The sequence below is a fragment of the Bicyclus anynana genome, chromosome 15 (genome assembly GCF_947172395.1).
Source record: "Bicyclus anynana chromosome 15, ilBicAnyn1.1, whole genome shotgun sequence".
Classification (NCBI taxonomy): Eukaryota; Metazoa; Arthropoda; class Insecta; order Lepidoptera; family Nymphalidae; genus Bicyclus; species Bicyclus anynana.
Genome location: NC_069097.1, coordinates 11,515,800 through 11,543,699, shown reverse-complemented (window position 1 = coordinate 11,543,699; position 27,900 = coordinate 11,515,800). Strand labels below are relative to the sequence as shown.

General features: G+C 34.3%; 4 protein-coding genes across 5 annotated transcripts in view; 2 read left to right on the top strand and 2 right to left on the bottom strand.

Moving 5' to 3' along the window:
• Positions 1-10,978, top strand: part of LOC112050748 (CYFIP-related Rac1 interactor A) — a 56,566-nt gene extending 45,588 nt beyond the window's left edge. Inside the window, exon 4 of the mRNA XM_052885801.1 lies at positions 3,950-10,978. Coding sequence (XP_052741761.1) covers positions 3,950-4,214 — 265 coding nt within the window. The 3' untranslated portion in view covers positions 4,215-10,978. The remainder of the gene's footprint in view (positions 1-3,949) is intronic.
• On the bottom strand, positions 10,968-14,582 carry LOC112050750 (nuclear envelope phosphatase-regulatory subunit 1 homolog). Its single transcript, XM_024089095.2, has 4 exons — positions 14,346-14,582; positions 13,225-13,296; positions 12,617-12,751; positions 10,968-11,878 (listed from the first exon to the last, which is right to left on the bottom strand). Exons 1-4 carry the CDS (start codon positions 14,371-14,373, stop codon positions 11,733-11,735), a joined length of 381 nt encoding a protein of 126 aa, XP_023944863.1. The 5' UTR covers positions 14,374-14,582; the 3' UTR covers positions 10,968-11,732.
• A 2,123-nt stretch (positions 14,583-16,705) lies between these two features.
• Positions 16,706-22,828, top strand: LOC112050749 (enoyl-CoA delta isomerase 1, mitochondrial). Its single transcript, XM_024089093.2, has 5 exons — positions 16,706-16,863; positions 19,072-19,307; positions 20,512-20,658; positions 21,041-21,253; positions 21,832-22,828. Exons 2-5 carry the CDS (start codon positions 19,077-19,079, stop codon positions 22,087-22,089), a joined length of 849 nt encoding a protein of 282 aa, XP_023944861.2. The 5' UTR covers positions 16,706-16,863; positions 19,072-19,076; the 3' UTR covers positions 22,090-22,828.
• Positions 22,829-24,201: 1,373 nt separating this feature from the next.
• The window catches only part of LOC112050755 (dynein regulatory complex subunit 3), a 14,520-nt gene continuing 10,821 nt past the window's right edge, over positions 24,202-27,900 (bottom strand). For both annotated transcript variants that reach the window (XM_052885797.1, XM_024089098.2), the window contains exons 4-9: positions 27,680-27,889; positions 27,114-27,254; positions 26,690-26,891; positions 26,050-26,235; positions 24,721-24,860; positions 24,202-24,409 (exon numbers count right to left, since the gene is read on the bottom strand). In XM_052885797.1, the coding sequence (XP_052741757.1) occupies positions 24,265-24,409; positions 24,721-24,860; positions 26,050-26,235; positions 26,690-26,891; positions 27,114-27,254; positions 27,680-27,889 (1,024 nt within the window). In that variant the 3' untranslated portion in view covers positions 24,202-24,264. The remainder of the gene's footprint in view (positions 24,410-24,720; positions 24,861-26,049; positions 26,236-26,689; positions 26,892-27,113; positions 27,255-27,679; positions 27,890-27,900) is intronic.

Sequence of the window (27,900 nt, the reverse complement as noted above, 5' to 3'; positions counted from 1 at the left end):
TGCTCGTAAATATACTTCACCAAATATAGAAGTACCTACGTACTTAATAGAGGACAGTCATAGAAATGGCTCGCTTTGTCAGCTTTCTATAATTAATTGAGCACCGTTATTTATTTTAATAGATAGTTATATACTATCTATACTAGTAAAATAAACCTATTTTAAATGGCAATCCATAAAAAAGATTTTAAAAAAAAATTTGGAAATATCTTTAAGGTGCATCGCGTCTTAGAAGATACTAAACTTCATACCATATAAAACACAGCCGAAATAATAACTTACGGCCTCAGTAAACAAAGCGCTCAGTTGATTTATTTGTGTGTAAGTGTTTTAAAATCACATACAAGGATGCGTAATACCACATATAATATTACGCATCCTTCAATCACTTTATATCCAGACATAAAATAAAATATGCCGATGGACTTCCATTTCTGGGTGTAGGCCTCTTGTCACTTTCATACCCCCACGGTACATCAATGCGAAAATTTATATCGTCGGTCCACCTAGTACGGGGTCGACCAACATTGCGCCGCCACCAGTCGCCATTACAGTACCCTGGGGGCCCCAAAGTTCATCGGCTCTTCGAATTATGGACCCTGCTCATTGCCACTTCAAATTCGCGACTCGCTGAGCTATACCGGTGACTTTCGTTCTTCTGTGGTCTCCTCGTTTCTGATTCGATCACGCAGAGAAACTCCAAGCATAGCTCGCTCAATTGGCATCGCCCGCTGAGTGATTCTGAGCTTTCTTATGAGGTTCAACATCAGTATACGTCTATGAATTATCTTGTAATGAAAAAAATATGTAAAATATTGGTACCTTCTCAATAAAATTGGAATAAAATTCAACAAATATGGGTGATGGTAGTGTTACCAGGTGTTCGGATAAAGCCGGACATACTTGGGCTTTTCCTTTTCTAATCCGTATCCGGTGAAATTAACGGTGTTTGGCTTTTGTTAGGCTTTATATTTAGCAAAAAAGCGAACAAAGTACGTGTGGAAACAAAATTTACGGTAATAATCATGAATGCTTGATTTTTAAATTAAAAATCTTCGTACCTATTAATACTGATGTATACAAAATCCACAATAATGTAGACTGTCCAGCCTTTTCCCCAAATGTCAGGCAAACTGGCTGGACTGTCCGGCTTTTAATTCCGTCGACCTGGCAACCCTAAGTGGTGGTGACAATGATGCTGGCATGTAATGATAAAGTTGGTAACTATGCCTATATTGTTGTTGTGGTTATAAGTTTTCCTGTATGAGTGATATTTACAATAATAAGATTCATACAAGAGTTATTCTTAATACGTAGACAATTACCGCAGATGAACAACGCATATGCAATGCAGAGTCCAACGTAAATGAAGGTTTTGTATGCTTGTAATTCATCTCAATGGTTTTCTAGAAATTAGACTCGAGAGAATAAAAATCGAGGGGTTAGTGAAATTTCTATCAATACATTCAAATAAAGAAGCGTCTATTTGATTTTAAAATGTTGTGTTTTATCAAGAGCTTATAGTTTTTTGCACGAAACTAAAACACAAACAACTTAAAAAAATAGTCTACAAGTAATCTTTGGAACGGCTAGACCGATTTAAATTGGACTTTTACTGGAAGATTGAGGAAATTAATGAGTAAACTATAGATTACTTTGATCCCGGACAATCCGTGGTTCCCGTGGGATTTTCGAAAACCTGATTTACACGCCGACGAAGTCGCGGGCGTCCGCTAGTCAATATCATTATATTACCTAGGACAAATCTATTTAAGTCATAAAACCGTTGAGCTTGAAAATGTTTTTTTACCTATTTTATTTGATGGTAACTTTTACTGCGTAAAGTCAACGTTTCAGATGTCACCTGTCTGTTCGAGTTAGCTAGTTTACAATAAAAACTTGTAAACTTGTAAAATAAGTGTACGGCTCATATTCATGTCATCATCATCATCATCATCATCATCATCATCATCATCATCATCATCATATCAGCTGTTGGACGTCCATTGCAGGACAAAGGCCTTTTGTTAGGGACTTCCAAACATCACGATCCTGAGCCGCCTGCATCCAGCGATTTCCTGCGACTCGCTTGATTCTATGAATTTATTCCATTTTATTAGTCTCCGTGGGTCGAATATGCTAGTGCATTTATTATTTTACTAGCGCATGCCCGCGACTTTGTCCGCCCTTAGACCTCTTTATTCCAGATACAGACCCTTACAGATGTATCGCTGTAAAAATAGAGTAACTTCTCCCGTTTTCCCAACATTTTCCTTCATTGCTCTGCTCCTATTAATCGTAGCGTGATGAAAAGTATACTATAATCTGTTCAGGAGTATGAAAAATAATTGTAGCAAGTTTCGTTAAAATCCGTCGAATAATTTTTGTTTATAAAACGAACATACAGACAGACAGACAGACAAAAATTTTACTGATTGCATTTTTGTCATCATTATCGATCACTAATCACCCCCTGATAGTTATTTTGGAAATATATTTCATGTAGGTACAGAATTCACCTCTCTACAAACTTATTTTATGTATAGATGTGAATACAGTTACATAAATCCGAATACAGTTACACTATACAAATAACAGTGGAGCGAGCTGTGAATCTATTTATTTATTTAGGATTAGTTACAGTTCATTTCAGACCTTTAAACATCGTTTGTTTTATTAATAACAATAACATGGGAACGGCAATCTGTGAAACTTTTTTATACTATATTTAGGCCAGTGGGCTGCGATGTAGGTCGGTTTGTATTAAGGTCAAAGGAAGCATAGTTGGTAACGGTAAACATAGTTTCTAATCGCACCTATTACTTTGATCAGTTGTTTGTGTATGTTTATGTGTTAATAAAGTTTACTCGAGATGGATGCGTCACTTGTAATCACGTTGACAGGGGCGTAGCTGTATCAGCCGTATGAATGACTTTTTTTTTATTCTTTACAAGTTAGCCCTTGACTGCAATCTCACCTGATGGTAAGTGATGATGCAATCTATACTACTAATATGATGGAAGCGGGCTAACTTGTTAGGAGGAGGATGAAAATCCACACCATTTTCGGTTTCTACTTGGCGGTACGTCTTTGTCGGTAGGGTGGTAACTAGCCACGGCCGAAGCCTCCCATCGGCCAGTCCTGGAGCAATTAAGAAAACCTCAATCGGCCCAGCCGGGAATCGAACCCAGGACCTCCGTCTTATAAATCCACCGCGCTTACCTCTGCGTGGTTCCCGTTCTCGGGGATAATAAATAGCCTTCCTCGATAAATGGGCTATCTACCCTGAAAGAATTTTTCAAATCAGACCAGTAGTTCCTGAGATTAGCGCGTTCAAGCAAAGAAACAAAATCTTCAGCTTTATAATATAAGTAAAGATACGGGCCAGCCAGACTAAAGGGGCCTCTTACGTGTGAGAGTGAAAATAAGTAGAATGTAATCCACAATCCACAAAGTCAGTTAGTCTGGTGTTTCCCGGGACAACAAAAAACTGCCAGAACAAAAATGAAAAAAATCAAAAAAAGCAATATTTTTTTCAAGTGCTTGTAAACTGAGCCTACTTTATATATTTTTTTAAGTGCTTGTAAACTGAGCCTATCTATATATATAAAAATGAATTGCTGTTCGTTAGTCTCGCTAATACTCGAGAACGGTTGAACGGATTTATCTTATCTTGGTCTTCAAATGTTCGTGGAGGTATAGGGAAGGTTTAAAAGGTGAGAAAAATTAGAATAATTGCCGGGTAAACCATAAAAACTTCCCATTTCCCATACAAACGTTTAAGAGTCAAGGGATAGGGTATGGTAGGTGTAGAGTAGTGTAGAGTAGGGATAGGGAAGAAGTGCACATAAGTCAAAGCGAAGCTTGACCGGGTCCACTAGTTTGAAATAAATTTTGAATAAATATTGATGATATTATGTTTTCTAACGTTACCTTGTTCTACTTTCAGGAAACTAGTCGCCCAATTCAGCCGCGAAGAAACATCGCTTCTGGTCCTCCGAGTGATGGTGGGTCTGATAATTCTATACGACTGGGTGCATCCATCCGGGGCTTTCTGCCGATCCTCCTCCGTGGACGTCAAAGGCTGCGTAAAGTTCCTACAACAACAACCGCCTCCTAAAGCCGAGCCGTTGTTGAATGCTCTCAGATATACAACAAAACATTTGAACAGTCAGTCCACTCCGAAGAACATAAGGGCTCTGTTGGCCGCGTGAGGGCACCACTCGAGCCTTGCATGTTGCTGTGGGGAATGATGTGACAATAATACTCGTGGGGATTTCTCGTTGGCATTTTCTTTGCTCTGTTTCATATCTAGTTTTGTTGTAGCGTGATCTTGATGTTCGATTTTTAAAAATTTCGCACTAAAACTGAGCGTATTGGCCAACTTGAGCTCAGTTTTGCATTGGACGCCGGCGCGAGAGGTCGTGTTATGTGTTCGTTTACGTTGAAGTTACATTATGAAAATGCATATTACACCATCACTGATCATCATCACGAAACCTACTACCTCTTCTAACTTATGGAATATTAACTGGGATTTTATTCACATAAGAAACGGAATTATACTCCTAAACTCAGTATACAGGTTAAATAAGTAGATAATAAAGTAACCTACTTATAATATCAATTACCTATTTGCTACAGAAAAACATGTTAGGACTATAAAACTAGTTTAGTTAAGTTTTAGTGTAAAACTGGGAATAAATGACTTGAATAACAAGTAGAAAAGGTAGTCAATAAATCATAGGGAAACTTCAATAGTTTAAATCCGGTTTTTTTTTATTTTTTGATTTGAGATCAAGCTGCAACGAAAGAATGTTAGTTATAAATAGTAGGTAGATATTGAATGTTGTAGCTAATGATAAAAATTAGTTTTTGTGTAACTCATTCAAATTGATGAGATTGTAGAAAAACTAGACTAGACCTAGACCATGCGGATGAGAGAATCAGGGAGATATATACCATGCCCCGTCCCAGCACTTGCCAGCACAACTTCGAATCTGCTCTGAATACGAGACGTATCAAAAAAGAAGTTAGGCATCGAATTCGTAATAAAAATTGAAATGGCGCAATTTTCTCAAGGATTGTGTTTCCTCTAGTTGTTACTAGATGGCGCAAAAGTACACTTTAATTTATATGAAATTTAAACTGCGCCATCTAGGTTTCAATTCCATACAATTCGGGCGATATTGACACTTTCTTTAAAATCCGTTAGACTCTGCAATGTAAATTATATAAGTATAATGTATATTAATATTACACTAGTTAATTGTGTTTGACTTAAAGACTACAAGCTAAAATATACATTTTAGACAAGGTTAATATTTCAATGCACCACAAGAATATTTTTGTTTACATAGTCAATTTGAATGGGTTATATCACATTTCATATAAAAGATATTCTACAAATAATTCTATTCTATACATATTGTACATAAATTACCTCAAAATGACGCGCATGATTGCCGGCTTCTTTCAGTAACTTTTCAAAATATTAATTGTGTACATGTTTATGGATTTTTGTTATTGTGAAAAGCAGAAATTATATGTAATTTTTTTACAATGGTTTCTGAGGCATTGAGCATCATGAACATTAGTTTACACTGTAAAGTAATAAAATTAAAGCTTTGTTCATACTAAAAAAAATTTATACTCACACTATTTGAGAATAAAATTCATGGAATGAATCATTGAATTATTTTTAATGGAATATCCAGTAATATTTTCATTCAAAAGAACGATGACGATTATTTTCTGTTTTTCACAATGACAAAGGTTATAAAAACTACAAAGTGATACTTTATAGATATAATATTAATTATGTGTGTTCGTGGTAAATAGAGACATTCAGATAAAAAAATACCGTAAATTAGACAGCGATGCTTAAAAAGCGAATATTCTGCAGTGAAATTTATTTTTGAGAAATCTTTCCCTTACCCCCACACGTATGCAAGGTGTATGTAAGTAGCGTTAGGTGTGTATGTACGAGTATATCGCTAACAATAGGTACGTTACGGACGCTGAAACGTTTTTTAAAATTCAAACGTTTAAAATAGTTAAAAAAAAAAAAAAAAACATACATACAGCCGAACGTAGAACCTCCTCCTTTTTGGAAGTCGGTTAAAAATTGAGTTTCTTCAAAAAACTTATTTTGCTCACAGTCATACAGTATTTTTAACAGAAGTACATGCCTACTAGAATTTGTTTTTGTTTAATATGGTAATCTGTTATCGGCGTGTATATTGCTTAGCGAATAATGGCGTAACTAGCAAATTAATTACCTTCTACCTTTAGATGTAGCAGATCTGGGCGCCGTGATCCGAGCACGTAAAAAATGTTAAATCCTTACATGACTTGACAAAATAAAATTTAATATTTTTGGGTAATTTTTGTAGTTACGCCACTATGAAGTTGTTTAATTCTCTTTTTCTCCTAATTAAAACATTGCTAAGGGGTCATTACAACAGTAGTCTTATTACGATAATTATGTTTAAATTGTGATTATAATTATGTTTAAAATTACTAAACTTTAGATCTAGGGTCTATTATTAATGTTCAAATTGTACTTTAATATTTTACAAAGTGTACTAATATCACTAGGCAATAAAAAAATTAATAAATGTTGCTTTCCCTAAGCAACGCATTAGTAGACATTGAGTTCTTGAAAATGCTATAAGTAACGTTTCAGTGTGTGTACGTAACAGAATTTATTCAAAGTCACTGTGTAAGTTAATATTAGTTTTTAAATGTTAAAGTAATATGGAGATATTATATACTACTATATTTATCGTGTAAGAATGTATTACCTAAATATTAAAAGAGTAACACAAAACTGCCTTGAAATTTTAATAGTGTCAAAAACAAATTGTGCAATATAAAAAAACATTTACAAAATTTTAAACATGAACTTGTAAACATTCTAAATTTAGATGAGTTAAAGTATTGTGTCCCACGTTATACAGTAAAATCTCCTTATTCGCGGCCCCGGCGATCGTGTAAAATTGCAGATATTTAATTTGCGTGAGATTTTTAATAAATCTTTAAGGCAACTTTTAAAGTAGGACTTACAGAAATATGTAATATGATATCTACCCACTACGATAATTATTTACTTTGCGCTAAATTCCATTCGGTTCTTGTAAAAGTCATCAGGATAATTACCAGCGTAGAACTCAAAATAATGAAAAGAAAAACAATCAATAGATTATGTATTCTATGTTTAATGTACACTGCTGAAAACACGATTACGAAAACCGCGATTAAGGAGCTTCTTCTGTAGGTACTAGTGCGAACCTCGGGCTAAACTGGCGAATCGCGCTAACGTTACGTTACCACTTGCGTTTCGCTGTCAGCTAACGTCTTGTACCATTCCGTAATATTTTATTTTATTGTTACATAAATTAAAATATTCGGCTTTTCTCTAATTTAACAAATAACAAAACAGAGACTGGAGGCCATCCCTTTAACATTTGGTAACATTTTTATATACCTAGTTATTTAAGTCAGCCGCGATTGAGGCGAGAACAAAATATATAAGTGACCCTACTTTATGTATATTATATGACCCTGGAAAAATGAATGCTAGATTTTTAATTAAATTCGAAATATAAAAAATTAGCCATTTTAGTGCAGTGCAATGTAATGACAGGTTATATTTAATTATAAGTATGTATTATTTACATATATATAAAAAAGAAATATTCCGAAACACTAAACATTTTTTGTATACAAGTGAAGATATAAAAAATTAAAAAATATTATGTATATAGACTTTGTTTTAGAAACATTTTTAGTACCGAAGCTTATGTCGATTCCGTTAACATCAACATCAAATAGTTTTAGACGCTTGGAAAATGATTTTTTTATTCATTTTCCATTCTTTAATGTAAAACTTTAAAACTTGAGCATTTATTTGACCAGGGTTGAACTTATTTGATAATGCCTTTATGAATGTTAATAAATTTATGCATGTACCACTGCCTTGATGTTATCTATCAAAGTTATTTTAAAATGAAACTTTATATATTATATGTTTAATTAATTAATTATAACTCTTAGTTAGGGATAAGTGAAAGCATATACAGTTTACAATTTAACTGGAATTTTTAACAATTGTTTACAAAATAAAACTATAATAAGTAGGCATATTATAGATAAATAATAATTTTTAAAATGAAATTTATGTTAAAGTTTTTAATAGCCGCTGTATACGCTTAAACTTTACTATGGTTTTTGTTTTTAGTGGTTTTCTTTTTGTTGTTGTAATAGTATGTACTGATGCTCCTATTTAATATTATTACTATTAATCCATACTGTCTCTATGGGTGTCTTCGCCAGCAAGCAAGCAAGAAAAAATAAGTGTTTTTTTTCGCAATGAATTTCCGTATAGTTATACCTGTTTGTAATCCTTAAAAACAATTATAATTCTTTTTGGTAAACAGGCAAGCGCTTTATATTTAACTCATGCTTTATAAAAAGGGCTGATACGATCTAAGTTGTGGCGTGCTTGCGTGGAAATGTAGTAGTAGTTTGCTTGCTTGCTTTGAAGGCATTGACTGGCATACAAACAGAAGCTGAAAGGGCATTCACAGAATTCAGATTATCAAATGAAATACGTAGAAGTAAAACTCTAGGTGCGGGTCACCTGGATGTCATAACCACGTAGGGATGCCAGCATACAAGTAATAACATTAAATAGGGCATAAGTCTTTCACTTAGCAAAGTCTTCCACCGCTTGTGTAAATCGTGTTGCACAAAACCTACTATTACTGTACTCGTAGTTAGTAAATATCCCATATTTAACGGCAAGCCCTATTGTAGAGTAAATATTAACTTTTGTACAGCTAAAATACGATATATGGCATTTTTGTCGTCCATTATATAGAGTCCTAACTCCAAGGCCCATAAGAGCCATGCTACTCTACCGAGATGAGGTAATGAGCCTATGTTCATACCAGGCCATATAAAGAAGCAAGGTGAATAAGCTTTGACCCTAAATCCCAAAACGATGTTAATCAATCGTAGTAGTAAAAAGTTCACGGAAAAATAATCATTGGGAATACAATATACCACTATCTGCTTAATATTAATGATTATTTACAAGTAGTATGTTTTTATTATTCTTTATATTACTAGAAAAATATATATTAAAATTAGTTTATCGGAATTTCATTATGTAATTATACTTATGCACGAACATTAAATTCTTAGTGTAGTTGTACCAAGTATTAAATATTCATGAAAAAAAAAATAGATAATTAGTTACCTATTTATTGTATTTCTTGCACGGTTAGCACAATATTGTTGTTTATATATAAATATGTAGTTATTATTGATTACGTACAGTTGTTGTCTTCAAGGTTTATTAAATTCGAATTTATGTATCCTATTTAAAACTACTATTTACCAGGAAGTGAAATAAATACATGTACACGTTTTTGTAACTGACAATGTCCAAATCATAATAATCAATGTTTGTGTTACAAAATCTGTGTGGTGCGAGTTTGTAATTATTCCATCGCAAAAAGTAAACTTGAATTTGTATAGAAATGAAATGGCGCAATCTAATCACGGACTGTTTTCTATTGCTGTAACTAGATGGCGTAAAAGTAGATATTAAAATTAAAGTGAAATTGCGCCATCTACTTTTCAATTCCGTATAACAGGGTTCCCAACTTAGGGTTTTCCCCCCAGATTTAGGGGGCAAATAAGTGAAATGGGATTTTTTTAGGGGTATTTCAGGGATTTTTTAACTCTTTAATATTTTTAAATTGATGATAATTTTAATAATTCTTTCTTGACCTAGCGACTTATAACGACATATAATACGTTATTCTACAATCACTCTGAGGCAACTGGCGGCGATTTTCATCGAATAAAAAAAATTGTTAAATTTATTCATTGTCTACATGTATGATTTAAAAAAATCTGAATCTTCAGATAAAGACGTAATATTTCGTCTGTATTAAATATTGATTTTTGAAACATATTACAGCATATTATTTCTAAATTATTATGAATTATATTTTTTAGGGGGACAGCTCAATAATTAAGGCGTTTTTAGGGGTTTTTGACACGAACTTTAGGAATAAATTTTGGAGAGTTGGTAACTGCCGTATAAATTTAAGTTTAATTTAACGCGATCGAATGTGTGCAAAATTGTTTGCACACATGTGACACACTGTTTGAATTTGTTGATAGAAATACAATTAATAAATGTATAAAAATATGTAGGTAAATACTAAAATATCTGTTTATTTATACAAGTTATGATAAAGTCAATCACATACGGTTATGTAAAATCAATTCAATAACCACAATTTATTGGATTGATACTTTTGCATAATATTGAAAAAAATTGAAAATTACTAATACTATTTCTACTTAATAATATAATTTACTATAGTTATTTATAGTATAATTGAATTGCTTTTAAAATATTGTGATATGTTAAAATTTTAATTCCTTTATTGAAAAATTTAATACACTATAATATTAAGTATATTACGTAGCAAAATATTTTATGTATTATATTATGTAACATATATTGGTAGTCTAACTGTTGTTCTTAGTATGAAATGGTTTATGGCACGGGAACATAAATAAATAATATACTCAGAGGCACAATTATCCGCCTACTTTAATATGACGCGAGTATATTAAAGTGGGCGGATAATTGTGCCTCTGAGTATATTATGCAATACACAACGCCAATGTGTTTAGCCAAATCAAATTCATGTTGGTTAGCAATTATTATTAAATCTAATTTATTGTAATAATACTTTCTTTGACTTGACAAGATTTTCGTGGCGTAAAGCAATGCCTTTCAACTTGTTCCTGTGGTCCAGTCAATTGATTTTGATGATACTTGTTTCAAAATGTGTAAATTAAAACCTATTTTCTTAGTTATCATTTATTTATTATGTAATAAACACACCAAAGTTATAATAAAATAAATAAACAAATAGTCTCTCTATAATTGGTTTTATTTGTTGACATATTAACAGAATTGAAACAACATTTTACTTAAACAATATGTTTATATACAAAGAACACCAGTGGCGTGCATAAGGCTTTTAACTAGGTTAGGCACTGTATGCACAAATTACACATTCATAGTCCGGGATAATTAGAACATTTTTTACAACTGAGTGTCTAGTTGCAGTTTTCACACTATGACGGTCGCGTAACGTAAACGCGAAATTGTAAGGAATTGAAACAGCGCCACCTAGTGGGACATCTGTTTTAATTCCATATACATTCGCGTTTGCGTTTACGCGATCGTCACAGTATGAAAATATTGAAAACTTCTACTAGGCACTTTGATTACTATCAAGTTAATTTTTCGAGAGTAGCTACATCTTGATGAGACGATCAACTTTTTATATTTACGAAAATTCTTGATTCTAGTAGTTAATTGTGTTACCAGGAAATGAAAATTTTTGAGCGTCTACAAAAAAATAATTTTGTTAGTAATCTATTGTACAAAATGTTCTATGGATCCCTGACTATCAAATACAGGTTTGTAATGAGCAGCTCAGGGTAGGCAGTGCTTTTTTTAGTCTGTCAATGCATGCCATCAGTAGCGATCACACCATAGATGCAAAAATGCCCTGCCTACCCTAAGAACTCATTACGAACCTGTATTGCGACAGGAATTTTCCATTTTGCACCTATTGTGCATACCCTAGTTAAAAAGCCTGTGCTCGCCATTGGAGAACACATTAACTATTTTAGGAGTTTGCGGGTCGTGGCTTCAGAATCAGCTTCCCAGTTTCATCGCAAGACATGTTGAAATCATTGAGGACGGACCTTGTCCGAGCTGTTATGATACTCGGTGCAATCACTTTTCTATGCACTCCCATCATAAACAATAACACTGAAACAAAATATGTATAGTGAATTTACTATTAAGTCATCGTTATCAACCCATATTCGGCTCACTGCTGAGCTCGAGTCTCCTCTTAGAATGAGAGGGGTTAGGCCAATAGTCCACCACACTGGCCTAATGCGGATTGGCAGACTTCACACATGCAGAGAATTAGGGAAATTCTCTGGTATGTAAAACATATTTAACTTTTACTCATAAATGGTTAATATGAGTGCAAAAAGATTTTGTTAAGATGTAGAAAAAATCTAAACGCCACCTAGTGGGTCTAAAAGTGAAACCTATCCTAACCAATCTTCAAAAACTAGCGTGCCGAATGTTCAAAATGTTATTGAGATATTTGTCAGAAACCATTTTTGTTTATTTAGTATGAAAAAAAAACTATCTACATCATGAACAGGAAAAAACACTTGTTAACTAGTTTCATCATAAAATCTGGCAAGTTCATTGATTACACTCCCATGATATGCGGGCGACGGCCGGAAAGACTGTGCAGGTGTGAAATTGTGCGTGCGTGGAACTGACGTGCATCGGTCGTGGGTTTTTCATTCATCGCTACATCAGCGACGCCCCGAGCGCAACATCAGGAATGTTACAAACGAAGTTGTCAAGCTATAGTGATTTACATACAAGCATTTATCATAATTTTTAACTATGTATCACAATTATTGTTACATAAGCTTTTCAACATAATTGACAACCAGTTTGTTAAAGAAATACAAGTCTTACCTAAAAATGTAGAAGTGAATGCAAAGAAGGGATGATTCCATAATGACTGTGTCAATGACACTACTGGTGTGAGTGGATCAGTCAGCCAGTGCCAGGCAGCTATAGCGGTGCATACCGATACCACTGCCAGGAGAACTATAAAAAGACATTCAGAAACTATAATACATCAATTCCCAAAGTGGTCCAGTGGACCCCAAGGGGTCTACAGAAGACTCGTGGGGGTCTATGTTGATGTGACATAAAAATGGGGGTTCACGAATTGCAAGTGGGGCTCTACAAACATTTATCTGGTTTCAAATAGGAGTTTTCTACATAAAACATTTGTGAATTGATAGTTTCCTTGTGCTGTAAGTAGATATCAAAAATTAAAGTTGCTGAAATAACTTTTTCCCTGGACAATTTTACTTTTTGTCATCCACTCACAGCATAAATAATTCATTAATTAACTAAGTAATCAATAATCACAATTTTTTTTTTGAAAACTGTATTTTGTGTGGTGGCTGTTGATGAAAATAGGTGAATCCTTTTTTTGTTGAGTTTTGGATAGAAATTTAGCAGGGGTCCACTGGAACCAGTTAAATTAGAAAGTGGTCTATAGGCTAACTTACTTCTCCATCTCATAGTGGCTGGCTGGAGACATGCTATGACTTCTGTGAGACGCCTCTCAAAAGCCTTCAAGTCTGTAAGAGCAGGAACATGAAACGTCAGCGATTATACTTTTAGAATGGAAAACAGTAGTTTCATACATTTTATATGGACTCGCCGCACACAGTTGACGCCGGTGGTTAAACATGCTACAATCGTCGCTGCTCGCTTCTTGTGGCCCTCACTGGTCACTTAACGTTGGTACAAACCGCCGCAACACGCCACTCGCGCGATTATGCTACTGCATGTATGATAAAAAAGTAGCAGCCACAAAACCAAAAGTGTCGACCTTTGTGGCCCCTTCTTGCTTCTTGTAGCAGCTTTTGTGGATATAGCGTATGGCCCGTGTGCAGACTCACTTAGATGTTGGCAAGTAATGGTTGTTTCTAATAGCAATACATCTTATGCTTAGATACTAAAGTTTATCAGAATAATGTGCAGCCTACATTGGTTCCTCAGAAACACTCCATGAGCCATTCCGCAACCTGAGTGATTTGTTAAGGTAATGTAACTTAAGAGACTCCAGCTTTAACCACTGGCAAAGGACCTACGCTCAACCGTAACCATGGTGGCCAAGTGCAAAAAAGTACAAGGAACAACAGAGAAGATACTGTGCTGAAATTCCTTATTTTACACACACAAATGCATTTGTGCTATCTTTAAGTATATCAAAAGCCTAATTGTTTTCCAAATTTGTTTTTATACCTACAACTCAAAATCAAAATTGTGTAATTAAATTGTTCTACATCTATCTTTTATTATTTTAATTTTGGAAATTACTCTTCTCAATGAAATTTACCTTTGAAACCAAAAAGTTTACTTAGTAAATTAACGTTAGCAACATTAAGATCGTTTTCCCTGTAGTTAACTACCTGTAATTTTAAAGTTTAAAAAAAAGCCAGAGGATTAAGAATATGATCGGCAGACAACAAATAAAACTGTTTCCCGCTTTGCAAGATATAATTTCCTTGTTCTATTCTGTTCTCTGTTGTGACATAATATCACATTCATTCAGAAAAGGATTGTTAAAATCCGCTAAAGGGCGTAATTTTAACTTATTATTACATTACATTTATCAACTTACCATCACAGGCGGTCTGTTCTAAAGACATTTTATCGTCGTTTGTTCTATCACATACTACAGTGTTAGTGGTACTGCAAACTATTAACTACTGGCATGTTATACTTATAATTATTAATTGTTGTAATAAAGCTATAAATTTTATTATTTATCCACAAATCGCTAATCAATAAAAATTGTAACACATTTGAAAATCAAATCACAATCTTTCTCTAATCAAAGCCAATTACGTCAATGTCAATGTCAAATATCTGACATTGCGTTCCAGCAACGATGATTGTTGTTGTAGACAGAGAAAGTAACCATCAACGGTATTATGAGAGTGTCAGAGGATACTTAAGTGATTTTTGCTCATTTGACAAACATCATGGTAAATGTCATGTAAAATGTAATTAAGAAGGGTAAGAAGGGTTCCTTTGTCGCGTCAATAAAGTATTTTCCTTGGAAGTCCTCAAGAACAGCTCCGAATTTGATGTTTTTTTTTTGTTAATTTTTTTTTATATTATTTGAAATCCAAAAGAAAGGGGTAGGGTAGGGGTAGGGCAGAGTTTACATCGAGTTTCATGCAGACGAAGTCGCGGGCGTCCGCTACACTACACACTCACTATAAAACACTACACTATAAAATAAAATTTAAAAACTATAACCCGACTACGTACAAACGGGGTCTATAAAGGACGAAACGAAAAAATATTTCAGATACAAATAGAGGAATGCGTAGGTAAAACTTATTACCTTAGTACCTTAACGTCTCTAGGATTCCAAACAAAAACAGAATTTTCCAAATCGGTTTACTTGTACCGAATCGTAAATCTATGGGTTTAGGCGTTTTCAAGTAGTACATACATTTAAAAAAAATACCAACCAAATTGAGAATTTCCTCTTCATGTTCCGCGCTTTCGCTTGCATGCTCGGCTCAGGCCAAGGAATATTTATTTACTGACATTTACTGAGAGGATTAGCCAGAACATGTTACGTGACACTTTATTGTGCGTGCACCCGGCGTTCCTTGATTTATAGGACGTTATCACGTCCAAAAACGTAGGAACAAAAATGTATCATGTTTTTCGTTGATAAAATATTAATGAGCAAATTCATTTATACCTACATCATTATGTAGATAGGTTAGTAGTGTGTAGTTTATTTTAACGAAATATTTTTCATAAATGAATTTCAAATTAGTCGCATCTCTTGTGTATTGGCTATAGTCCAGTCCAGTCTATCAATTAATTTTTCGTGAGTCTCGATCTCGATGAGACGATCAACTTTTTTATTTACGAAAATTCTTGATTCTGGTAGCTAACTGAGTTACCAGGAAATTAAAATTTCTGAGTGTCGGAATGAGTTATTGTGCCACGCAATTCGTAGGACATTGTGGCTGTTAAGTTATATATTAATTATGCAACAGTAAAAAAAAACAGCTGGTTAGTAAAAACTTTTAATAACATTGGGAGGAGGGTAGTTTATATAGATTTTTTCGTGAGTAGCTTCATCTCGATGAAACGATCTCATCGAGATGAAGCTACTCACGAAAAATTTACTTGATTGTAATCAGTTGTACAAAATGTTCTGTGGATTCCTGACTACTAACTTTGTAATGTTTCATGAGGTCTAGAAGTTTGAGGTCGTCATGTCAAAAAAGTCATCAAAGTATTTGTCATCAGAAGTTCTCATTAGAATTCCTACACTCTACCTATCTACCTCTACATCTGTAATTTTTGTCTCGTGGATGTTTTAAGTATTTGCATTGCAATTACTAGTACAACAATAATTACAAAACTTTGTTAATAAAGCAAAAACTCAAGATACCTACTAAATACCTAATTTCATAATGATGTGCAATTATGTATTACAAAAAGAGATCATAAGAATCATCTTCGTAGAAACGGACATTAGGTAGGTAAGTTAATTTTACCTACTTCACTTGTTTGCCTAAAAAAATAGGTAGGTGCACAAAATCCTGCGTCTTAGAGTTGAGTGTAAATACTAGGTACCATTTAAAATTTGGAACTCTGAGTGCAATTTTAAACCTGCCAATATTTAGTTATTTAACTATCAATCTGTGGCAACCTTTAACTTTAATTTTCCTCTGACGAACCTGGCCAAAGCAAGGATATTTAAGTCAATGTTCTCAACCGAATACTGATAGTAGACAGAGACCGTCTTACAGCTTACAGCTTTTTTTAATTCAAATACAAAATAATTTATTAATAAGTATTTAATTTATAATTTAATCTTTAATGAGTGTCAAAGATGAAAGATTATTTAAATAAAAATAAATTGTATTAAATTTATAATTTCCGGAAATATTTTTTATTTTTAATCAAAATCAAACCACAGACTAATAACCGTAATAGGGCCCTAGGGGTACCACAATTCAAATTTTAAAAGTTTGGTCAAAGTCCAAGTTAAAAAGTTAACGCAAATTTTAAAATTCAGGGATAAATATTGAGTAAGCTTTAAAATAGTTTTAGTTAATTAACTCTACTTTTAGGTGCTTGAATTTGTTATAAGTTAGAAGGTAAGTTTATGTTTGGTCTTTACTTAATATTTTATTTCTTTAGGTTAAGCAAAATCAATTTTTAAACGTACAAATAAATAAATATTGCTCATAAATAAAATATTATAGCGCTCTAGCTAAACGAAAGAAGAAGAAAAATAAATTGCTTTTACCAAAACTAGATTAAATATGTATAATTTAATTTTTCGATCTTGCTAATTCTTGCTCACATAGAAAGGAATGTTTGCCAACAACAAAACAAATTGATCTGATTGACTTTGCTCTACTTATCGACAAAATTATTAAAGGCGTTCACAATATAAATTGATTAATGGTTAGTTTTATTTAATATTCTATTTTTAAAATTAATAAGTATATCAAATTCTGAAATTTTTATTATGTAAACACTTTTCTGGAATAGCTAAATTATATTCATTATTTTTTTAGAGCTTCAGATTAGCTATTCTAGAATAATGTTTAGTTAAAGTTTTAGGAATTAATAAATTAAATTTAGAATTAGATATTAATTAAAATGGTAACCATTCTTCTTCTTCTTCTTACTTCTGGGCTGTTTCCGTACTTAGCCATGTCATTGGCTTGTTGTACGTGGGTCCCTCTGTGGATTCATTATCCATTCCAGTCGCAGACGGAACCATTAATCAATAGAATAATAATTAATGGTATAGGTAAACTAAATCTGATACAATATATTTTATTCCAAAAAAATATGTTTGGAAATACTTAAAGCAAAAATGATTAAAAATAATGCATCAAATTTTACATCAGTCTGCAGGGAAAAAATATTGCTACCAATCTTGCCATGGACTAGCCAAACATATCAATCATAGTGCATAAGAGTTTATTAAGATATTAACAGGTGCACTCTGAATTCTTCCAATCTCACTCCACTGGGAACATAATACAAGTCAATAAAGATACATACACCAAACTTGATAAAATCCAATACTCTTTTTACATGACTGGATCAACTTTGAATACAGGACCAAATTACCTGCAGCTGAATAAGCTCACCATTAATCAAAAAAGATGCTAAAAATACTGATTACTGAATCTTTATATTATTTTGAACAAAAAGTAGAATGCCACCTTTAAGTTATATACAGAATCAAGTCACTGAAAAATATGCAATCAAACAACAATATTAAATACTGTTAGATGTGTTACTAGCGAATGAAAAATGAGCCGCTCAAAAGAGGAAATTTATAGTTAACTCAATGTTAGTTGTGGTCAACAATGAATGTGTTATTTAAACAAATAATACCTAAATATTGTCTACAATGTCGAGCTGTGTGTTGAGAAGTGTGAACTATATATACATAAATATATGATGGAATTAAATACAAAATTGTGCATGTGTGTGTAGTGTTGTAGCATATTATTCAGATCACTTTTTGCAGTGATTTTGTAGGGATGTAACCAATCTATAGTATAAAATTATCATTGCAATCAAATAACAAAACAACATGTATTGAATTTGAAAGTCTTGGAGTCTATCTGCCCATCTCTTCTTCTGCTTCTGCTTTTGGGCCCATCAGGTGATGCTCCTTTGCTCGCCTAAGCCCCCATTGTTCCCATTATGGAGCCTGCAGCACTTACAGAATCAGAAATATTTTTTAATAAGTAGTTTTTGAGAAAATTTGAAATATACAAACATAAAGATCAAATAAAGAACATAGATTTTTTGAAATTGGTTTAAAGTGAAATGTGTACATTACTTTTAGATTAAATGCATTTGTATGTAAATGTGAGAGCTTATAGTAAATCTTCACACAGACTTCAATAAGTAACAATTAAAATAAACAAGATATTAAAATATATAAAATTATCTGTTACAACACATTACTTGGGCAATTAATTAATGCAATTGCATTGCTTTTTTTGTTTGAATGTGGAAATATAACTTGAGACAATAAAAGTAAGTAGGTGGTTCATATAATTAAACTAAATAGGTCTATTTAAATAAATTTGCATATATTACTAGAACAAGTGTGTAGTAATCTGGTACATAACTATTAAATTCTTATCATCATCATGCGGGCGATGGGGGGGTGGGGGGGAAGACTGTGCGGGTGTGAAATCGTGCGTGCGGGGAAGTGAGGTGCATCACTCGTGGGTTTTTCATTCATAGCTACACGCCCCCCGGCCCGCGCGGACCATCGGGAGCGTTACGATTACGAACGAAGTTGCCAAGCTATATTAATGTTACAGATAAAATGTTCCTGTTAAGGCAGACAGTCAGCAATGCGAGGCAATTAGCCCCCAACATCAGAGCAATGTCAAGCAAAGGACCCTTAGTAGATTTGACAGTGGACAACGATGGTGTCGCGATTATGACACTGCAGAGACCTCCAGTGAACAGTCTCAACCTTGACCTTTTGACAGAAATCAGCAAATCTCTCGATGAAGTGGCTAAGAACAAGAGTAGAGGAATGATATTGACTTCTGTAAGTATAAAACCATTTATAGACATATCACGTAATAGTAGGGGAGCCAAAGAGAGGATTTTTGCAGTTACTCGAGCGCGGCAGATAAACATACTTTGCACGTTGTTGAGTACCTCCACCAAGTATGAGCCCTTAATATTGGTGGGTACGTTTAGGGCAACAAAAAAATCTTTAGAAATACCTACTCAACCAGCACGTCAGATTAAGATAAGGTAGGTGAGTTGATAGCTAACAACTGCGAATTTCGAAAATCTGACGTTAAGCGTAACATAATGCCATGGGAGGGTTCCAAAATTACAAAATAAAACCCTTATATTTTAGTTCACGAGTTACGAGCGCGATTAATTTCTTACTTATTTTGAAGAAAATAACCTCCTAAGTAATCGCAAAAATTTTCTGACAATTTCAGTAAGCCAAAGTAATAAAAATTGCTTTTAAAGTCTGTAGTTTTTTATCTACCAAATGTAATCGGTCCCCATGACGCTTTAGTAACTGCAAATTTAGCATCCCGGGCTCAACTATAATTGAGTCCTCGCGCGCGTAGTACAAAGTTAAAATTAATTTAAGTATGTTAATGTGTCCAAAATATAATTTTTAATTAAAAACACTGCAAATCATAATGCACGATGTAGTATTCGACGCTTAATGATACCACGCGAGCGAAGTCGCGGGCGTCTGCTAGTCAGCAAATAAATTATTGTACGAATAATACAAGAGTACATACGAATTATGAAAGATAGATCTCCGATTTTCATTGGCGATAAGGCGATTGCATCTACAATCTTGGCGTATAATTAGGTACTTTTTGTTCATTGTTATCTTTTTATACTCGTATTATTTTATTTTTTTTATTGCTTTGTATTCATCGATCTCTAATAAAAAGTGGATGCACAATCAGCGACCAAAAAACGTCCCCACTCAATGAGTGCCAAACACACCTTCTTGGCACCCAATTCAAGTAGTCGCATTTGCAAATTCAACCTTAAACTCAATCCTTAAGGTTGAATTTGCTCTGAATTTGGGATTTTATTGAATATTGAATATTTAAAGGCCTTTAGTTATAATTTTCTTTACCAATAATTCTTAAACTGCCGAAGCAACATTGGCCAGTTTTTAAGTGATGTTTTCTACATGATTGTGCGTCCTTTTATTATAAGAGGTCAATGTTGGTATTATTATAATTTGAATCTATTTTCAAATACAGTCGTCACCAACGGTATTTTCAGCGGGTCTGGATATAATGGAAATGTACAAGCCCGATATAAAAAGGGCCGAAGAATTCTGGACTACCCTCCAGGACGTGTGGTTCAAGTTGTTCGGATCAAGTTTTCCTACTGCTGCCGCTATTAATGTTAGTACCTATTAATTTTTACTACTTCAGAGACAGAACGACAAGATATAAAGGTCAAAACTCATTATTATGCCTAAGATAAGTAACGGAAACGCCTCGGTTACCACGAGCGGTCACTTCACCGCCCGCTTGCCAGCAAAGCGACTCACTTATCCGAGAGTTAGGGGACATTTTTGAGTGGGTGTAGGTAGGTACAGGACAAGTTTTTAACTTGACTCAAATACAAACACCTACACAAAAATATCCACCAGCTCTGACCATATGAAATGACGTAAAGGAGGCGGACTAACAGTACTGTTAGGCCGCCTAAATGAAATTTGTCCTTATTACGATTTATTTTTTCATTATAAGTTTGCAAAATAAAGGTCATGTCATGTTTTAGGGTCACGCACCAGCCGGCGGTTGCCTCTTATCAATGTCATGCGAATACCGAGCTATGGTGAGCGGTAAATTCACTATAGGGCTTAACGAAACAGCCCTAGGGATAGTCGCTCCCAAGTGGTTCATGGACACTATGTGCCAAACTATTTCTACCAGGGAAGCAGAATATGCTCTCACTACAGCAAGAATGTTTACAGTAGACGAAGCGTTAAAGGTTAGTTTATATTATTAGTGTGCCCCACCTTTTACTGTATTATAGATGATAAATACATCTTAGGGATTAACGAAACAGTCCTAGGGTTAGTCGCTCCCAAGTGGTTCACTATGTGTCAAATTATTTCTACCAGTGAAGTAGAATATATGCTTAATACAACATGAATGTTCACAGTGGATGAAGGATGAGCATTAAAGTTTAGTTTATTATATTTTTTTATTTTAGAGTGTTCACCTTAGATGATAATTTGCCTAAGGACTTTACGAAACAGCCCTAGGAATAGACGGTCCTAGTGGTTTATGGATATTGAACTATTTTGCCTAGGAAAGCAGAATATGCATTAACTATAACAAGAATGTTTATTCTGATGGAGCGTTTAGCGTTAGCGTTAAATGTTACTGTAATTACCTACAAATTGAATAAATTATTCCTTGAACAAATACCGTGTAAGGTGATGCTTTGTTATAGGCAATGTAATCATTTAAAAACAACCCGTCAACTATTTATTATTCTATAAAAAATTGCACCTTTGCACCACAACCATCTACTAAGTCATTAAATTAACTTTTATCTTACAGGTAAGCCTTATCGACGAAACCGCCACAGACAAGGCCGACGCAATCGCTAAGTGTAAAGGCTTCATAAAGAAGTTCGAAAGAATCCCACCCCTAGCTAGAGCTATCACTAAACAGAAGATACGGGATGCACCAATCAAAAGCTTGCAAACAACCAGACAAGCTGACACACAAGAGTTTCTCACCTACCTCAAAAACCCCAAAGTTCAACAGAGCCTTGAAATGTACATACAAGCGCTTAAACAGAAGGCTGCCAAGTAAACAAAATATTATATAATAAATAAGCAAAAGAGTGTCATTTAGACCACCTGACTGAAGTAAAACTTTTTAAAAAATAAAGTAATAAATAAAAGAGAAACTTAAACATTAGTAGCGTTTAGTAGCGCCATCTCTCGAGGCGGACTTGCTTTACTTCACAAGCTTACTAGGTAGTTCACAACTATCCCGGTAAAAGACTAAACGGATTCAGCGCTGGGCTTATTTGTGTTGTGCCGTAGTTTATAAGTGTTACTACAGATGGCGCTTTTAAAACGTAACAGTATGTTATTGCGATTACACTTTTCGTAACGCCAGATTTTAACCAGATAATTCCCCAAGTCAAGCGTGCGTAAAGAAGTTTTACTTCAAAAATCTCTGTAGACTTTAAAATAATAAAGGCTAATCTATTCTAATGTTTATAGAGGAAAATATTTTTGTAACAAATAGGTTCCGACAGATAAAATAATACTGGAACGATTAAAAAAATCTCTTATCAAGAGAAATCTTCATTATCAGCGAATATCATAGGCGTAGGCGTAATTAAAACGTGACATTAACCTTTACTATTTTAAAATCTTCAGTATTATAGTTTGACCTAGTAAATATATTGTAAAGTAATTAAATAATAATCAATTACATAATATATATACAATTGTTGTGATTTAATATAATCAATTATACTCATATTTTTACAACCAATGTATTACCTACCTTATTAGCAATAAAGCCTTTTTTGTTAAAAGCCTCTATTTATTCAAAGCCCATCCTGCATTAAGATACATTATAATGAATACAACATAGGTATTAATGTTATAATACCTACTCAAAATGTATTAAATTCATTGTTGCTTGAACTTTATTGCGCCAAATGTCTAATCCACTATTGAAACACGCCAAACTGCGTAGATAATGTTGTTTTTGGAACTTTCGCAGCTATACGCCTTGAGTTCAGACGGCCTCCGTGGCGCAGTGGATTTGCAAGACGGAGGTCCTGGGTACGATCCCCGACTGAGCCGATTGAGGTTTCTTGTTTTTTTTTTTAAATGAGGCACTCCTCAGGCCTTATGAGCGTAGCGTACTGTATTCGTGGCCCTAGTGTATTTGCCTCGAAGGCCTTGTAGCTTCCTGAAGAGTTTTAGTAGTAGCAGAGGACAGCTTGTCCGGGGAAGAACCATCAAGTAGCCATCCTAGTTTCTGCTGCCAATCAACATTGCTGTTCCAATCTTGGCCTATTCACTAACTTGAGTAACTTTAGTAGACACGAAATTTACCCCACTGGCTATTGCTGATGATTTTTTATTCACCATTGATTGATCAAAATTATTGTTAGTGTAGACATTGTTATTTACGTTAACAATGGGATTTACGTAATACGAAAAATGCGATTGTTATTGATTTGATGTTATTTATATTAAGTGGGTGACTGAAGTTAGTGAATAGGCCAACTGAACGCCTCAGTTTTACGGAAATAGGTACCTACTACACGGACGGGCGGCATTGTTGTATGTGTTCGTTGCATTGCATGCCCTGGGGAAGTGCTCTATTTATAGAGAAGATTTATCACTTACCATTAGGTGGGCAATCTGTTTCGTCCGCCAATAAAATTATAATCTAAAAACTACAAATAAATTCTCAATGAAGTGCGTGCAAAGCAAAAAAGCACTGCCTGCCCTGATCACCTGATGACTCATTACGAAACTTATTATAGAAGGAATTCCATTTCGTACTATTTGTATATTGCCTAATGCCTGCCATTGTTAAAAACCTTGTGCGCGCCACTGCCTGTTGTGTTAGAGACAATGGTTTTCCACTCAAACTCAACAGGATATGTGAATATCTGCTCGTTTCACAAATTATGGTCATAGCCCATTAGAGCCACTTCGCACGTCTTCAACTAGTAGCCGCTTGAGAGCGATGTTATCAGTAAAAAATACTTACTGGTCGAATTAAAATGGTACGAATAGGTTCCCAAACAGCTTCAATAAGCTTAATTGATTATCAAATTGTTTTCACTTGCAATTTGGTTTTTTAAACCAAAATGTAAGTGAAACTTTGGGCGCCGCCATAGTGGTCTTAGCTGCTATGAAGAGCGATTTCACTTATAAGAAGATGCGATATATGTTTTTATTTGATCAATGAAATAATAAGCGTGAATGATTACACCAACTATATTGTCCATTAGAAATCGTCGCCCAAAAGTGCTGCTGTCTCGGGGTCCACAGTTTCCGTCATACTCATCTGCATATCCGCCCACTCCTCTCTCTGATTGTCAATAAAGTAGTAAATCTCTAGAACCCTGTCGCGGTTCCGCTTTATTTCATTGCTGGAAAGTAAACAGTACAAATGTTTAAAAAAATCTTTTAGATACAAAAGAAAAAAACACATTGAATTCTGAACTTTTTGACAGTTCCTATCAATAATATCAAAAGCTGAAAACAAGGTAATTTAAGTACTTTTCACAGGACAGCTAAAAAGTAATTGTTACGATCCCAATTCACAGTTAAGGGTTTTTGTATTTCTCTTTCAGTGAGACTTATATAATAGGATTTCTCTATAAATTTGAGTTTGACTAAAACTGGCACATGACATGGCATACATGCATTCATCCAGCGGGTTTTTAATGATCGAACTTACTCATTGGTGCCTTGAACTAGATCGTCCCGCCATGCGTTAGCACGCGTCATCAGTAGATCTTCCCGTGCGTCTATAAACCTCATGTGGTTGTCCAAGGACTGTGCCACTAGATTCATCATCAGATCTCTATCCATCATCACCTGAAGCAAAAATTTTAAAAACACCATTAGCAACCATGTAAACTAATTGTGATGGAGGCACAGAAAACATAGAGGTTTTATTTCGTAGATTATATCTTTCACATTCTATTAGAAAACATAAGCTCGAGTGGATTCTAGCGTTACTTGCTTGTTAACGCTCTAATAATTTCTTTAGTAAGACAATTACATACATAGCTACTTTGTTTATATTGCAAATTGGTTCTATTTTAAGAGTTATTTTCTCCTAGAAATGGATTTAAGAACATAACAACAAGCATGGAATACTGTAGTCACCTATGGGATGGGTCTGCTAAATATCAGCTCTCTGCATTAGACTCAGTTGATCGTCGCGCTAGACGTATCATTGGTGATGAATCTCTAACTGGAAAGAATCTACAAAGTCTTCAACACCGACGTAACGTTGCCTGTCTTTCGATTTTACCGAATATATTTCGGAGAGTGCTCACGGGATCTTTTTAATCTAGTCCCTCCATCGCCATTCTACCACAGAACAGCGAGACATCGTGCAAATTGGCATCCTTTTGTTGTCGATGTCCAGTCGACTCGCACAAAACGTTTCGCATCGACGTTTCTAATAAGAACAGCGAAGATGTGGAATGCCCTTCCAGCTTCTGTGTTTCCTAACACTTATGATTTGTGCACCTTCAAGACGAGAGTGAATAGGCATTTTCTAGGCAAGCGCGCTCCAACCTAGACCTCATCATTGCTTTCCACCAGGCATGATTGTAGTCAAGCGCAAGTCTATTATGAATAAAAAAAAAAAAACATTCCGATCCGCCGCTGTTGGTCGACAATGTATTTTTGTCTTCAGGATATCTCTCGTAACCCGCACCTTATACTTATAGACCCAGTGCAATAAAAAAGTAATCAGGATTTGTACAAGGAATATCCTGTCCTAATGAAAATAACATTGAAGAAATCTTCAAGAGACCTATCTTCTGCAGAGAGAAATGTATACTTTAAAGCCTGTCGATTCTCTAGAAGTTTGTTCGGAAAGTGTGTTCTTGAAAGTATCAATCAATCTAACTAACTCCTCACTCACACTGCCACTACTCACAAAATTGACCGTAACATTAATATTTTCTATTGTATTTATGCTTTTTTGATTCCTTTGTTGTGTTTCCCAAATAAAAATCTTTTTCTTAGATGTTTCTAATACTTTACTCACTTCAAACAACTCGGGCGGTGCATCTCCCAGCATAACCTTATTGCCGAGTAACTTGGACAGCGCCTCGAACTGCCGCATGGACCACATACCCTCGTGTTCGCGCCACGCACCGAATGCATTACGAGACACTTCCAACAGCTTTGTTATCATCTCTGTCATGTTCACTGCGAATTGAACTCTTGATTCCTGAAGTTATAAGAGAAATTTTAGCAATATTCATATGAGCGAGAATATACTAAACTATGGTAGGGATAGGTACACCTCATTAAATCTGTACGGTATGTAGTTTGAACACTAAAATAACTAAATTATGATTGTTGAAAGCTTATTCTTTATTATTGCTGTTTTTGTTTGTCGCTGATTTATCATTGCTTTTAGAGCTTCCATTACTCTTGCAGAAGCAATAACAAAGCTTAAGTACCTATCATCTATAGGTGTATCTATCTAGTCTTAGTTTTCATAATTTTTCTAATAGCATGCAAGTAATATGGTGGTTGTCCAACTTTTATTGAGAAATAATCTTTTAATAATAATATTAACCATACAAAAATTGTGGGCGTGAGTACGACAATCGTTCAGTGAGATAGAACCATGAAGCTTCAAATCTATGATCCATAAAATTAAAAATCTTTAAACATACCTCGCATCGCTCGTACAACCTCATCTCTATAGTCATGAGATTTTTCCATAAGTCATAAATAATATCGTTGAACGATTCCCCCGTGTCTATTATATTTGGTTCTAACTGTTCAATAGTTGCTTGTTTTTTCGTAAATTTAGATATTATTTCATTCATTTGACCGACCAGTGGTTTCTTTTTCTCCTCAAATTCTGCAACGACTCTGTAATATTAAGTACTGGTAAAAGTTGATTTATTAGGCATACCGACTTGTGGATGTTTATTTTATAGCTTATTAATGCAAAAGCTTTTACTCTTATTATGCAATCACAACATAAACATTGCTTGATTCTTATAATTTAGTTTTTAGACTTTAACTCCATTATGTTGGACTAGGCTTTTTATTAGAATGGCATTTTATAAAATGAATTAAAATGTTTCGTACTCTTTGCTTCTTTCTACGCTCTCGTCTAATGCATTGTCAACGAGGTCTTTGAATAATTTTATTTCGTTTTGCCTCACGTTGTAAGCATTTTGCGCGAATTCCACTAATCCAGCCATTGTTTCAACATATTGTTCCTTGTATCTGAAAAAAATTACACCGACAAAAATTGTAATATAAACTTTATTCTAGGTCTAAATTACGCATCGTCTAAGTTCTCACGCGTCACTATTTCCCTGAAATAAGCTAAGAATTCATAAATTTTACGACTTATAAAATCTTTGTAAAATCACCATTCTATATAGAGTTAGGTAGCATCATAAACAAAAAGATGCATTAATTCTGACATTAAGAATTTACGAAATTGCAAACATGGCAATTAATTCAGTATGGCGGAATGAAAGTCCGCCATACTGAAGTCAAGTCCCTACTATCCACCACAGTGCATAGTCAATGCAGACTATTTTAGCTTGTTAATACTGCGATCTATTATAAATTTACTTAACCCTAAGTTTACAAAGTTACGTGACTCGTACTGTGAAAATATAAGTAAATAAATTGTTTAGTACTGTTCATAGAATCCAATCAGCTCGCCACCGACTTTAAGGAGGAGCGAACCATCTGGATCTTTCTCGAACATTGATTCTATCAATTCCGGTCCACTTAGATATTCGACGAATGAAAGAGCGTAGAACTTTACTCTGGCCTCATATTCTTCTCGTGCCACTCGTTCTTTTTCAGACTTCTCGTCTGCTTCATCTAATTTACGGAGTAAACCTCTGAAATTTAT

Coding starts and splice junctions, on each gene's coding strand:
- LOC112050749 (XM_024089093.2), top strand. CDS start 19,077: ATGTTCCTGTTAAGGCAGACAGTCAGCAATGCGAGGCAATTAGCCCCC. Junction 19,308..20,511: donor GAGGAATGATATTGACTTCT/GTAAGTATAAAA, acceptor TTTCAAATACAG/TCGTCACCAACGGTATTTTC. Junction 20,659..21,040: donor CTACTGCTGCCGCTATTAAT/GTTAGTACCTAT, acceptor GTCATGTTTTAG/GGTCACGCACCAGCCGGCGG.
- LOC112050750 (XM_024089095.2), bottom strand. CDS start 14,373: ATGTCTTTAGAACAGACCGCCTGTGATG. Junction 13,297..14,345: donor AGAACAGACCGCCTGTGATG/GTAAGTTGATAA, acceptor CTGCTCTTACAG/ACTTGAAGGCTTTTGAGAGG. Junction 11,879..12,616: donor ATTCACTTCTACATTTTTAG/GTAAGACTTGTA, acceptor ATTTTGTTTCAG/TGTTATTGTTTATGATGGGA.